The sequence below is a fragment of the Aedes aegypti genome, chromosome 2 (assembly GCF_002204515.2).
Source record: "Aedes aegypti strain LVP_AGWG chromosome 2, AaegL5.0 Primary Assembly, whole genome shotgun sequence".
Taxonomy (NCBI): Eukaryota; Metazoa; Arthropoda; class Insecta; order Diptera; family Culicidae; genus Aedes; species Aedes aegypti.
In genome coordinates, this window is record NC_035108.1 from 111,329,585 (window position 1) to 111,345,622 (window position 16,038).

General features: G+C 38.0%; 1 protein-coding gene across 1 annotated transcript in view; it reads left to right on the forward strand.

The window, feature by feature from the left end:
• Positions 1 to 7,633: 7,633 nt before the first annotated feature.
• LOC5565133 (E3 ubiquitin-protein ligase TRAIP) overlaps positions 7,634 to 16,038 on the forward strand; it is a 30,843-nt gene continuing 22,438 nt past the window's right edge. Inside the window, exon 1 of the mRNA XM_001649426.2 lies at positions 7,634 to 7,888. Within this exon, the coding sequence (XP_001649476.1) occupies positions 7,776 to 7,888 (113 nt within the window). The 5' untranslated portion in view covers positions 7,634 to 7,775. The remainder of the gene's footprint in view (positions 7,889 to 16,038) is intronic.

Sequence of the window (16,038 nt, forward strand, 5' to 3'; positions counted from 1 at the left end):
AATGGATTCATTGTATATGTTATATCGTTGCAGGAACATTCATAAGGCATCATTAGTACTTCTGCAGTAATGCTTAAGGTCGAAAATTAAACCAAAGTTGAACGAAGAGTGCAAATTGTCACGGAGTGGATCCTTAAACCTTTCCCTAAGGTCTTCCAAACAATCAGAAACGCTGTAACTTGATTTCCTAGGAAACGATACAGCACCAAGTGTTGCTCTGCTGTTTGCCAACATCTCAGTATAAATGGTTAACTGTGTTGAGCTAGCAGGTTTTGATTATGGGGGGATTTTGTAAACCCAAGATGAAAGAAAAAAGGTCGAATACGCGTTTTTTTTAATTTTGGTGTTTTTGCTACATTGGACCTTATGCGCAATAGGACGAATGAACAAATTTTTACTATTCCTAATTTTTTTTTAATTACGTCAAAGTGTCAATTTATTTTTTTATTTTAGAAGAAATATAATATCGATATGATACTTTACCAGCATGACAAGCTGAATAGATTCTACCTAATGGTGAAATAAACGCGATTTTTTACTTTTGTTACTTACGACCTTTTCACATCGAGCTCCAGAATTTACCTTACATTCATTACAGTATAAAGGCTAACGGTCGTATTTTGGACCCCCTAAGGAAGTGATTTTAGTTTTTTGTCGCAATCAATTAATTGCACAGCGTAACCAAATCAAAGAACATGTCAAAATGTAGAGATAAACGTCCTCTACGTGATAAAAATTCCCATACGGTCATGTTGGATCCGAAAAACGTCGAATACAATTGAATTGTGACACACTGTTTTTCAATATTTTGGACGCATCAATACATTTTGGACCCTCAGTGTATATATTTTGGACCCCCGGCATTTTTATCGTTTGGCGACAAAGTCCACGATACTGATTGTATAATACGCTTTCCCCTCATATAGTCCAATCAATCGATTGACAATGGAAAACCGAAGAAATTCTACGCTTTTAGTTCAGAAATTTGAAAAAAGTTTTTGTTTACATTTGAAAAATTTCTGACGGCTTCAATTTTTGTGTGTAACGTGTTGTAACGGTTGCATGGATAAACCGATTAAATTAAATTAATTTTAGATAAAATAAACACATTTTCTATGTACAAACGGCTGATGCGAGTGCGGAATAGTGCTATCTTTCCAAATAGCATGCAAATTGAGTTGGTCTTTCGATTTAAACTGGGATATTTGCAGGAAAATGACCCAGGTGGTCCCAGATATATAGGAGTCCAAAATATATTGGCTACCCTGTCTCTTATTGGTTACGGTTAATGTTCCACAAACAGTCGCTTTAATGTGATACAACATGGAACCATGAAAATAGTAAAACATTACCACTACAATTTGCGGAATGATTGTGTTTGAAACAACTCCAACACACTCACACATATATAATCCACCGTAAATTACTATAGTGTAATAATTTGGCAAACAGTCAAATGCATTATAGTATGCGTATGCAATACCTAGTAACTTATATTTTTGCTACCAACGCTGTCATGTTTTTCCCATGGATCAGTGAAAAAGAGCAAAAAAAGCTAAGAACTCAAAAATCAATTGCAGTTTGAAAAAGTAGTAATAAAGAAAATTCCTGCTGTCTGTAAAAAAGCTTGTTGCCCTGGCGGCCGAAAGTGTGTACCAAGTTGGAAAACTGTTCTTCTTCTTCTTCCTGGCATTACGTCCCCACTGGGACAGAGCCTGCTTCTCAGCATAGTGTTCTTATGAGCACTTCCACAGTTATTAACTGAGAGCTTACTGTGCCAATGACCATTTTTGCATGCGTATATCGTGTGGCAGGTACGAAGATACTCTATGCCCTGGGAAGTCGAGAAAATTTCCAACCCGAAAAGATCCTCGACCGGTGGGATTCGAACTCACGACCCTCAGCTTGATCTTGCTGAATAGCTGCGCGTTTACCGCTACGGCTATCTGGGCTCCTGTTCTGTTGATCCTCAATTCATCTGTGCTGAAATTTTACCGGAGCCGGAGGATACGCTTACAATATCTGGCGGTTCATTCAGCATTTCGATCAGTAGAAGAAATTTCCGGAAGGCACAGTATGCGAAGATTGCAAACAAGAATGTTGTTTTGTTTGGTAAGTGATATTATTTAGGATCATTAGACGTTTTCTATTATTTGTTGTTATCTTTCAGGACCCGATATTAAATGGGGGCAATCGCTGCCACGATCCAGCACAATTGAAATTGGGTCCTAAAATTTTTAATGAAATCTTGTTTTTATTTAATAACACGAAAAAGCATGTTACTGTAACTACTTTAGCAATTTTTCCCACTCAAATAATGGCTATATCATGTTTAAACTTTAATTTAAAAATTTGGTCCATAAATGAACCTTGACACTTTTGATCATGTTTGACGTTCGCTTAGTCGACAAAAACACCACAGGGGTTTTAGTTCGACCACTGGGGTTGTTCCTATCTGACATTTCGTAAGGGACACGGAAAACAAAATACACCCAAAATTTGAGTTTAAGCCAAAGGATGTGATAAAATCTAAAAAAATGTTTTTTGAGCTTAAACCAACGGAAAACATTAGAAAATTGAGTAAACATGTGTTTTTGGCCTAAACTTAAGCGTTTGGCACTAAAATTGAGACAGGGCTTTAGGACCCTATTATGAACCGAATTGATGTCATCATGAATCTCTCCGGGAGGCTCTGTGCTAGCTATATATGCTACTCACCCGGCTTATTTATATGTTGAACTTAGCCCTGATCCGCACCATCGTGTCGTGCTCTAGTAACGCATCGTTGTTTGTTGTGAAAGGGTGAAAGTCTAATTTTCTTTTCTATTTTATATTCTGTAACTAATTACAAACTTCATTCATTTCAGATTGCTGAAGAATGGAAAAACTATACTATTTTTGAAATGCATGCATGTTTGATGCCGTTCATAGGTCTTTGAGGCATCAAGTTCCTGATTACAGTGCTGTTGAGAAGCAGGAGTAACCGGAACATCTTTCCCGAAAAACTCATAGTCTGTGCCTTACTGGTGACTAATGGAATTCCACATAGAGCTTTTCAATTAAAATATTATTGGAAATATAGCAACAAAAACTATGTTGATCATTGTTCAGTTTGTTTTATTTCCTTCAATATGGATAGAGGACAAGTAGGGTACGATACGCTCTAGAGTCTAGACCCACTTAACGCCACGTTTCACAACCAGGGATCCGCAGGCTCCCGGCCATGTAGAAAACTCGCTGAAAAGCAAGTCAACCTTCCGTGGTTGCCCAAGTTAGAAAACATGACGTTGATATACCTATTCTTCCTCCTTCGGATAAATCCTCAGGAAACATTGCCTTGAACTTTCCATTTATATCTCTTTGACCTTCTCATAAATACCAGCAAGTGGCCAACCAATCATTAGGCTGGCGGGATATAACGGTATTTGATTATCAGGGTCATAAAGCACGTAAAACAGTCACTTCCGGATGCAGTCCTGCTTATAACAGACATAAAGCTGCGTTTCCCCGTAACTGCACTCCATACTATCCACGGAGAGATTTAACCCGTTTTGATGAAGCTGTTAATGAATTTAAAATTTGTCGACTGTGTATTTACGTGCATTTAAATGCATGAAATTATTCCGATTCATCAGATGCATCAGGAGTGATCCACCCCTTGCTATGCACGAAAAATCGCTAAAAGGTAACGCGAAAAATATTTGTATGGCGAAAGACATCTAACGAATTATTTCTTAAAACAGGGAACTATTTTCGAAAAAAAAAAATTGGTACCGGTTGTACGTGATGCTAATGACTGTCACGCCTACCGAATATTTTTTCGATTAATGCTTTCATTTATGAGATATTTGAAATTAGATGCTTTTCCCCATACAAAATGAAACAAAAAAACTCTGATCAACTGTGGACAAGAGCAAAGCAGGTAATCCATTTTCATCCACAATTATTTTATAACTACACAATTTAATTTTATTTTAGAAATTCGTATATGCGCTGCGTGTCTGAAGAATTGGTCAAATTCTGACGGCCTAGACTGTTCTGAAATGTTTTGATTTTGTTTGAGATTTGACGTTTACTGGCCTTGTTGTTTACAAGTTTTATCCAAAAGTAAAAGAGAGAAGTGGATTTTTGTGCAGTGACCAATAGAACAAATCAAGCGTGTGCTAGAATAAGGCAGTACAGTGTGGCAGTGATGCAATTTTGTGTCCTAAGGTAAACTATTAATACTGAACAATTTTCACCAATTAATGCAGTCATAAATTTTCACTCGTTGTGTTTTACAGCTGCAATATCTTCGTATTCAACTTTTTATATTGACATAAACCATTTTCTTGTAATCCCAATTATTTCGTATGATTTTAGGCAATCAATAATAAGGATCCTTTAGAAGTTTCCTGATGTGAACGAGTTATCATACAATTTTCGGATAGTCGGACTTTTAGGTGTGGATTGTGTAAAGTTACGAATGTGACAATTGAGCGCTTTTCTACAGAAGCAAGGCAAATTAATCAATTAACTATCGAGAAATTGAAGCTTTGCAAGGAAACCAACAGGTTTCAATTTCTGAGCAATGAAATTATTTGAATTTCTAAAGTTTCTGGCAAGCAGCCGTGCATTATATTCTCGCAATCTTAATCAACTAAAACGGGCGACTGAAAACCTGAGTGTCATCCCACTCGTATTTGTGATAGAATTGGCTAAGAAGTCCTGAGTCTAATGTTATTTCCATTTCCACAAACCACTATGAAGAATATTGAATTATAATATTATAAGTAACGATGGATACACCAGTTCCCACACGAAGTTACGATTAACAAATAACCTGCTTTTCGTTCCTATTCACATTATCAGTATCGACTGCTAATCGGCCAACAACCAGGCTCAGATGGTATTTTGTGTTAATGGAGCGAGTATTATGCACTCCGTCAATCATTGGTGACTCAATAAATCTTGCTGATAGCGTTCATTGTTTCTGCAACAAAACCATAACTCAGTTTTTCAATTTGATTACTAGTAATCCTCTTTGATGCACCTAAAATAAACAATAATTTGAGCAAAAAATACAAAAAGAACTATGAGATATGAAATTTCTTGAAAACACTTTTGTTTTGGTCTCCAGGAAACACGGTCATCAACATCAAAAGTTTTCTCCGCCACAAAGGTTGCTGTGACCCAACTTAAAAAAAATAGTGTACGCAAGAAATGTCAGAAAGGGGTGATTCAAATATTATGGCATGCTAGCGTAAAAAGCTGCATACTTTAGGTTGTTTCTAACTGTTTGAATTTAACAATTCTTGGATTGAAACAAACAAATTTGTTGTTTGGTTCAAACAATCTTTTTGTTGTGTAATGTGGATTGATATTTCTATTTTTTTTTTGTTGCATGAATGAAAAAATAAAATATGGAGAAGTTTTGAATGTTTATTTTCTATAAAATATACTATAATTACAATACAGGTTATCCACCGTTTCTGTATTTAGGTTTAAAGAAGAAATTAATTATGATTTACTATTTACGTTTTCAGTCGTGGATCACATCATCATTTCAGCCACAAAACTATTGGGGAGGCTGCCATGCATTATCTGTTATCTGAAAATGTCTGAAAATATTTCATATAACTTTAGCTGGATCACTCAATAAAATAGAGAATAATATTCTTACTTACCGCACACAACCCTATGGGAAATTCAACAGACCGAGTAATCACCACTAGAACAGTCTTTAATTTTTTCACGATAGATATAACACAGAGAAACAGACGTAACACTTAGAACAAATTGCGATCAAAATCATAGTCGCGAAAACATGTACGCCCAATGCTAAAAACACTGTAGTTGGCCGATGGACCAACAGGTGGCGGTAGTGTGTAAATGTCAAACACGAACAAAAACGACGCGAGCGCTGCGGGTGGTCGATTGACCACCTACCAGATATTCGAATCGATCGTTAAAAAGTTGGTCGATGGACATCGATGAGAGTGTTACGTCTGTTTGTCTGTGGATATAACTTGCCAACGACACAAAGCAAGATGGAGAAGCATAGCTATTTAATACTTGAAGTTAAATATTGTAAACAAAATAAACAACCTAGTAAATGATAACAATAAACCACAGACAAACAGACGTAACAGCTAAAACAATTATCAATTTAAAACATACCCGAATAAAAAATACAATACAAAAACAATATAACGTATTGCAACAGTACCATTCAATATATTGGAAATACAATACAGTATATGTAAAATGACAATACAATTACAGTACAATATATTGTTTTGAACAGTTCACTGTATGGTATATGAGATTTTTGCAATATAATGTATGGGTGGTTAAGTATCGTAACAATACAAATATAGATATTTTCTCATACAAACATTTTGAAAATACAATACGATATAATGTTCATGTATTGTCTTGATTAGCAATTCGTGTATTGTTGTACAATACAAAAACAATTCAACAAACGTCAAACTCCAACAAAAGTGATGCGAGCGCCAACTACCAAATATTAGAATTGGGCGCTATTCTACTGTGCGATGAGAATAATAAGAGTGTTATGTCTGTTTGTCTGTGAATAAACTATAACTTATTCAAAACAAACAAATAAATTAGTTTGAAACTAACAAAATCATTGTTAGATTTGACTGAAGCATAAGATAGGAACAAACCTTTTTATTAGCTAGTTTCCAATGCATTCATAAGTTTGAAACAATCACCTTTGAACTTTAAAACAACAAACAATTCAGTTTGAAATTCAACCAAAAAATAGGGTCCTAAAGCCCTGTCCCAATTTTAGTATCAAACGCTTAAGTTTAGGGCAGAAACATATGTTTACTCAATTTTTAAATGGTTTTCATTGGTTTAAGTACAAAAAAACATTTTTTATGATTTTTGAGATTTTGTCACACCCCTTGGTTTAAACTCAAATTTTGGGTATATTTTGTTTTCCGTGTCCCTTCCGAAATGTCAGATAGGAGCTACCCCAGTGTTAAAACTATAAGCCCTGTGGATTTTTTGTCGAAAAAGTGAATGTCAAACATGATCACAAGTGTCAAGGTTCATATTTGGAACCATTTTTAAAATTGAAGTTTAAAAATGTTATAGCCGTTAGGGCCCAGATAGCCGTAGCGGTAAACGCGCAGCTATTCAGCAAGACCATGCTGAGGGTCGTGGGTTCGAATCCCACCGGTCGAGGATCTTTTCGGGTTGGAAATTTTCTCGACTTCCCAGGGCATAAAGTATCTTCGTACCTGCCACACGATATACGCATGCAAAAATGGTCATTGGCATAGTAAGCTCTCAGTTAAAAACTGTGGAAGTGCTCATAAGAACACTAAGCTGAGAAGCAGGCTCTGTCCCAGTGGGGACGTAACGCCAGAAAGAAGAAGAAGAAGCCGTTATTTGAGCTGGAAAACTTGCTAAAGTAGTTGCAAGAACATGCTCTTTCGTATTATTAAATAAAAACAAGAATTCATTAAATATTTTAGGACCCAATTGATTGTTTCAAACAGGCCTGATTTTTCGCCGTGTTTGCATCCTTTTTTTTTTTTTTTTTTTCGGCGAGATTGTACCGTCGACCTCTTCGTCGAACAGTTCTCAGAAAGGGACACTCTCGAAACTGTCAGTGATAAACGTCAAATCCAAGAGTGATTCGTGAAAAAACAAAACAAACGATCCGTTGAATCTGCCCGCCACCGACAAATAGAAATTTTTTTTAGTTGGTACAGATAAAATATTTTCAGCCGCAGAAATCGATGTAATTACCTCATAAGATGGCCTTCTCGTGCACAATTTGTACCGATATATTCGTGTCGTCGGACGATATCCACGTGACGCCCTGTGGCCATGCCTTTCACTACCTTTGCATTCTGCAGTGGCTGGAGCGGTAAGTAGAAGTTTCATGAAAAACAATCTCTTTCCAGGGTGTCCCAACTTGTAGGCAGCACGACCCAATCTGGGAAGTTACTGTTCAATGGTACCTTGTCCGCGATTATTCCTGCCAGCAGAGCTGGTAGCAGGTCTCTTTTTAGAAACTTGACCTCTGTTTTGTTGCAAGTCTTCAAAAAGATTAGATTTTTAACGGAAGGTCTCTAAAATCCCTATGTAAACCACAATGGTCATTTTTTATATTACTCTGCTTGCAGTGATCTTGCTAACACATTCCAGAGGTTCCAGATAAACCTTTAAAGCTTATCACATTAATATTCAACATGTTATTCGGGAATGGATTTTCAGATTCCTCGAGGAAATGTTTCAAGCATTCTAGTGATTTTTGCAGAGATTTCCTCTGGCATTCTTTCAGGGACTCATCTAGAGATCTCTCCAGAAATTCCTCTAGCGATTCCTTACTAAGTCTCAGCTTCCAGTGGGGTTTCAAGCAGTGAATCAAATTATCATCAAATTAGACGAAAAACAAACAACAAAGCAAGCTCGCTCACAACCGTTTGTCACAACTGTTGCGGATAAAGACACAATCGAAAGCAAAATTGTCATGACAATCACATAACGCAACATTGTTTCAAACTTTTCAACTCGCGATTAATCAGTTATTTTAAACACAAAACCAAATTTTTTTATGGATGCTGTTTGATAATGTGTCAATGTTTACCAAGACGGAGAAAGTTCTCGAAAATTGCAATGCGAAGCCCAGAAAATCGCTGCGCACGTGGTGATCGATCTTTGTCATATTCTGTTCAAGTGATGATAAACTCATGTTGCGGAATAAAATTGTTGCAACAATAATAGGAGGTGACAATTGGGTTGATTCTACGACTGGCGTGAGATGACAATTGTCGGTGTCGTATAGCGAGGTGACAATTCTCGACTCGAGTGAAGTGACTCGCCGTGCAAATCAAAGAGAGAGTCACTTCACTCGAGTCGAGAATTGTCACCTCGCTATACGACACCGACAATTCTCAACTCACGCCAGTCGTAGAAATAACCCAAATGTCTTTGTTGCTGCGTGTTGGGTGACAATTGATTCACTGGTTTCAAGGTATGTCTGGAATTTCTTAAGAAGGTTATCCCAGGGTTAGTAGCAGATATCTTCACAGGCTTGGTTTTGATGCAAGCCTCTGAAAAGTCTCTATTTTTAATGGAATGTCTCTAAAGTCTCTATTTTCCTTTTTCTCCTTATGAATGCAAAGTACTACATTATATAAGATTAAGAAATACCTTCAGGGATTCATACGCGACTTCAAAAATTTCTTCACGCATTAATCAAGGAAATATTTCAAGAATTCTTCTCTAGAGGTTTCTTCAATACTTTTAGAAACTCCTCCAGGGATCTATCCAGCAATACTTCTTTGGATTTCTCTACCGATTATTTAAAGAATTCTCCCAATAATTCCTTCAATGTTTTATGCTTGAAAGAATTTCTTTAACATTTTATACCAAAAAATAAAAATATAAATCGGCTCTTCAACGCTACTGCTTTTAATAATTTCTTCAACAAAAACTCTAATCAATTGCTCAGGTTATCTCAGACTTTCCTTCAGATATTGTTTCATCGATCTCTCCAGTTTGTCCAGGAGTTCTATGAAAATCCACAACGATTTATTTCTAGAATTTTTGAACAACCTCGTTCAATTTTTTCTCCAGGAAACAAAACCAGAATCTCCAGGAGTTCTCACAGTGATTTTCCCAGTTATCCTTCTAACTATTTCAATAGACATTTTTCAAAAATTAATCCACAGTTTATTCCAGGAATTTCAAGGAAATCTATTCAAGGTTATTCAAGGAGATCTATTTTTCGTAAAACTTCACATCAATTTGTCCATTTAATCCAATTTCAAAATATATGTAATGTTTAGCTTTTCGGTAGTTGTTAGATTTTCAATATTTATTCATCAATCGACTCAATTGGTGCTATGGCCAGTGGTGGAAAAGTTCGCATCACGAGGTAGCTCACGAGTTAATACCAACGCATAACAAACTTCACAGACTCGCGAACTGACTAGGTGTGCGTGAGTCCGCACCCGCCTGCTCGGGAGAATATGTCAAAAAAAGTAGCAACAAACTCGGGAACTTTTACTCGCGAGTAATCGAGCAAAATATGATTTATTTTGGTTTTGACAAACAAATTAAGTGTATAACCATCAAATCGACAGTAAACTACTAGTTTGTAGTCAAAAACCCTTGGAAACCATAAATCTTGGAGGGCAAGCAGCTTTTCCCCCAAAAGCACAATGTGACTCTGAGCTGCTAAGATCACGTTCGCGAATCACTTTTAGCTTCGGTTACTCGGGAGCACGACGGATGCGAGTAAACCAGCGCTCTGACGCTCGGGAGCGTTTGGTTTTGTTTTTGTTCCAGTTCAGCAGAAATGTTCGCCACTTTCCATCACTGGCTTCTACCCTATATGTATATTAAAATAATATGAATGTAGCGAAGAGATTTTTCGGAAATCTGCATCCACGAACGCGCAATTCGCGAACGGGAATTCCACACTGAGGCAAAAATCTCGCATGATTTTCATAAGATCACACTAATGAACGCGTTTTTTTATTATTTTTTGTTGGTTCATAAGACACTTGTGTATTTCATTCGACGAGATTGAGATTCATAAGACAAGTGTAATTTTTTCATAACAATCAATTGTCAATGTCATAAGAACGCTTATGAACCCCATTGCTCATCATTGTGAAGAACCACGTGAGGCAAATTTTCTCATTTCACTATCAGAAATTCAATATGGCTTCCGAAATGGACGTGTTTGCTGATTTGTCGTTGGCTGACTCCGTTTCTAATGCATCAAAGGGTAAATATTTTCTATTTATTATCAATTCCGCTGTAACTAACACTTTCTTTCGAACAGATTAAGGAATTGGATCCAAACAATAAGATTTGGGAATGAAAGTTCAAAACAATTTGGATGACGCGTAAGAAATCACAAACCCCCCCTCATCCATTAATCCGCCCCTAACGTAAACCTGCAACAATTCAGGCGTTCTTCACAACTTTTCTCAATAATGTTTCGCTGCTATGATATAGGGTTTTGTTCTACTTCGTCGTAAGCGCTACTATTCGTCGTATCAAACTTTAAATGTTCCACTACGGCGGATATTCAAACTTACCTGCAACATAGATTCATTATCCAAGTGTTATTTTGTGAAAGCTGTTATGGTTTGTACACTTATACACCAAAAATGCAATAAAACTACTGTATTTCGGTAAATAACTTCAGTTCAATTATCCACTTTGCACTTTTTCACCGAAATCGCATGGACGAACACGATTTGAGAGAAATGCTTAGCGATCGACTGAGCCACATCACTTTCCAACACAAGTTTTTTCCCGCCCCCGTGGGTGACTTACTTCGCCGAGCACTTATTTTTACTATGGAGAACCTTCGTACTTCTTCACTGAAAGATTTCATTCCAATCACACGCCGTAAAACTTCAATAAATTATCAAATTTTACGAAATTTCCTCAATTGAGAATGTAAACAAAGTTCTATCCGTCGTACTGATAAAAAATAGCTTGTGCGCATCAATGTGTGCACGACGCTCGACGTAAAAATACGGTTCCTTTGATTGTGTTGTTTTCGCTGTACTGTGAGCAAATGCCATAATTGTACGGCCAAAAGGAATTGTGTTCATATGTTTGGGCTGAATTTTGATGACGAACAATTAATTTTAAAGGAAATGAGTATATTCCATCATGCTGAAGGAATGGAGGGAGATGCCCGTAGATCTATATATTCTAGTAAAACATTTTATTATAGCGTTGATAAGTTGTGTTTTAACCATTCAATACACACAGTGAGCCGTAAGTTGTGAGACGAATCTGGAAACTGATTGCGACGGAGCTGAAAACGATACGACGGATTGAGAATACGGTGAGATGCATTTTCTTTGCATTATTTCCAAAAAGAGATCAAGATTTATCAAAATGTTATTGTACAATGCTAAAGCCGTTTTGAGAATGAATTGTTTGGCATCGGTTTGTATCAGCATCATTCACTGCAATACTGGGAAAATTGCAGTTCTCACTGATCAATGCTTAATACGATGGATACTAGCACATCACCCTACTTCTTTGCGTTCAAAATAGGTTAGCCAACTAGAGAAAATCGAATTTTCATCCATTTTGTCGTATCGCAAATTTTTTTTTTTTTTTTTGTTTATAGAGACTTTACCCAGAAGGGGCATTCGTCTCTTAACTAAAAGGGTTTTATTATCAAAAGTTATTTTGTTTTACAATTTGACTTATATACTACTGTACAATCCAATCCTTTTTACAAATCTTATTACCTTGTCTTCTGCGTCTTTTTCATTGCTAAGAATTTCAGCTAAATTGTTGTTTATTCCTAGCTCTTGTCTTTCAGAATCGTATCGCTGACACGCAGCAAGTACATGATGAACTGTTACTTTTCTATTACATAACGTACACACTTCAGTTTCTTTTTTCTCAAAAATATGCTTCTTATTAAAAATTGAGTGACCTAATCGTAATCTAGTTAATACTATTTGCTCCTTTCTGTCCGTTCTATCTGTCAATTTTCCAACACCGCTTTTAACTATTTTCAAGGTAGTCCTGGGATTTTGACTCCATGTGTTTTGGTGGGCTTTCCAGATCATCTTTTGTATCCATTTGCTGGTATCCTGACAAGGAACTTCTTCAGTTGAAATTGATCGGTTTCTCCCACATCGTGCTGCGTCTTCGGCTTTTTCATTTCCTGGGATTCCTGAATGTCCGGGTATCCAACAAAAACGAATGTCCTTCCCTTCAATATCAGCTTCAATAAGTTGGATGTAACAGTTCTTCGATTTTCCAGATTCCAATGCTGCTAGGCAACTAGCTGAATCACTAAAGATGACTGATCTGTTTCTGGCATGTTTGGTTGCTTGTGATAGTGCCTTAGCTTCCGCAGTGAACACCGAACATTGTTTCGCTAGGCTGGCTTCTAATCTCGTGTCAGGTCCTACAACTCCGTACCCAACTTTTCCTTCGGCGAGGGATCCGTCCGTGTACCAGTGAGCATATCCTTAGTATTTTCTTTCTGTCACCTCTCTGAAAGCAATAAGTCCTAACATAGGGGGCTGTCCAGCTTTTAACTTCGCTTTTACGGACCAATCGATGCAAGGGACCGCTTTATTCCACGCTCTTGGGTGTATTGTTGCAAGCTTGCATATTTTTGGTATTTCTTCGCCTGTTAGGTTTTGAAACGCATCTTTAGCTCTCCTACAAATATGATTAGAATCGTCATCAGATTTTTCTATCAATGCGCATGCTTTTTTGCTAATTGTCATTATAGTCATGAGTTCAAATGGTAGACATCCAGATTCTACCACTAAGGAAAGAATTGGGGTAGTTCGAAGTGCACCAGAAGCTATTCTAATAATTTGGTTGTATATTGGTGCAAGTTTCTCGATGTTTTCTTCGCGATGTATCTCTAACCCGTAGAAAAGTTTTGAAGTTACTATGGAGTTTCCTATATACAATAGGGTCTTACGGTCTGCTCTTCTAGAGATTGCTCTAAGAAGATTTAATCTGCTTCTACAGTCTTCTTTCAGATTTTTAGTATGTTGGTTGAAGTTGCATTTTCTGTCAAAGGTGACTCCGAGGATTCGGGTTGTCTTATTTTTGGCTATTTCCTTTCCATCTAGAAGAATTTTAGGTCCTTCGAGGTGCCAATTACGATGCTTTTTGAGCTTGCAGCAATGCATAGTGGATGATTTGACCGGTGATAATTGAAAACCAATACTTGAGGCCCAATTTTCTACACTCTCTACAGCCTTCTGAAGTCTACGTCGCAGGTAGCTTACGCGTTTGCCAGATGCAATGATGACAATATCGTCGGCATAGAGAAAAACTTTTACATTTTTCGGGGCAAACTTGAAGACTGAGTTCATAGCTAGAAGGAAAAGAGACACTGAGAGCACGGAGCCCTGTGGGACACCGTTTTCTAGATGTATCAATTTTGAGAGGACTCCAGAAAAGCTAACCCTCGCCGATCGTTGTTGCAGGAAGTTATTGATGAATTTATTCATGTTCGTACCGAGATCACAGTCAATGACGGTTTCCATGATGTGCCTATGCCATACCCGATCATAAGCTTTGCTGATATCAAGGGTAACCATCTCACAATATTCTCCTCTTTCGGCTGCCTCGGCGATAGTTTCATATAGATCTGCTAGATAGTGTGTTGTTCCTTTTCCTTTCCGGAACGCGTATTGTTGTTGGTTGAGTATTCCATTGACTTCTAGATGGTTCATCAGTCGACGATTTACCATTCGCTCCATTGTTTTGGCAACGCAGCTAATTAAAGATATTGGTCGGAAGCTATTGGATGCACAAGTGTTTTCCCCAGGTTTGGGAATCGGAATTATGACACTCTCTTTCCAAACAGAAGGGACATTGCCACTTTCCCAAATGCGGTTGAAGGCATTTAGTAGAGTCATTTTGCAGTGGAATGGTAGATTTTTTATCATAAGATACCCAATGTTATCGACTCCAACTGATGTTCCATTCGCGCTCTCTAATGCTTGAAATAACTCGTGAACAGAAAAATTCTCATCAATCGGGGTTACTCTATCCGACAAAAATGAAAGATTGTCTTCTTCTCGTGCTTGCTTTTTTTGAAGGAAGTCTTCTGGGTATGCTGCCGTAGAACAAGTGCCTGCGAAAAAGTCCGCCAAGTGATCCGCTATAACGGATGGATCGTCGTTGTATTCTCCATCAATGGTGAGACCTGGGGCTCTACTTCGTCGTTTCCCGGATAACTTGTTGAAACTTTGCCACAATTGAGAAGTGCTGGATTTCTCTGTGAAAATTTCTTGGAAACTAGACCACGACTTCTTTTTTGCTTCTTTGATCAACTTCCTTGCTTCATGTTTAATTGTATTGAAATGTTGCTTCGCTTCTTCTTTATCTGGACCATCATTTTTGAGCTTTCTGAGTTTCCTCAAAGCCTTTCTTCGCGCCTTCACTACTTGATTGATTTCTTCATTCCACCATATTTGATTCCTCTTTGCCGGAAGACCTTTTGTTCTCGGAATTGATTCTACAGCTGCCTCATAAATGGCGTTAGTAATTTCCTCGATAGATACATAACCGTCGCGTGGAATTTTTAAGGCGACAATTTTTTCGAATTTTTTCCAATCTGCATCCTTATACAACCATCTTCTTGCTGTGGGGAAGATTGGGAGCGGATTGTTAAAACGTACAAAAAGTGGGAAGTGATCGCTGCCGTGTAAATCATCATCACAATGCCATGAGAATTTGGATGCGAGATAATTTGTAGAAAAGCTTATATCAATAGCCGAGAAAGATCCAGACGACGCTTGATAGTGTGTAGGGGAACCATTGTTAAGAGCTACGAAATTGTTGTCAACTGCCCATTCCAACAAGAGACGACCACGATTATTGGATTGAGTACTGCCCCATACCTTGTGTGACGCGTTGAAGTCCCCACAAAGAAGAAATGGTGGTTCGAGGGATTGTATGAGATCAGTTAGCTTGTGGCATAGCTCATCGCCACTAGTGGCATGTGGTACGTAGATCGATATGATTGTTAGGTCATATGGTTTACCTATCCTAGCAATACATACATGTAGAGTAGAAGTGACGTTGATAAATGCGTGGGGAACATCCTTTCGGATGCCGAGGCCGCAAATGCCGTTCCCCATGCTCTCTGGTCGGCTGTGGGTGATCCACTTGTAGTTGTCGTTAAGAAGGCCGTTTGTCCTATTCGTCATCATTTCTTGAAGACAAATCGCTACGGGATTGTTGTCGTCCACAATTTTACGAAGTTCTGCATAGTTTCGCCACACGCTTCGCACGTTCCAGTGCAAAGCGAAGGTTTGAGTGCAATTTCCGGAGGATATCGATGAAACAGAGCTGGAAGATGGCTGCTGATCGTTGTTTTCTGTGGGAATTTCTGGGGCATCATTTGATCTTTGGGGATGGAGACATGGTATACTTGCCTGTTGTTCAGACAAGTTCCCTGCACCGGCTGCCGCCGCAGGCTCGGTCCAGGAACTGGGAACATCTGGGGTCAGGGCCGGTGCAAGGACTTGCCTGGGGTTTACG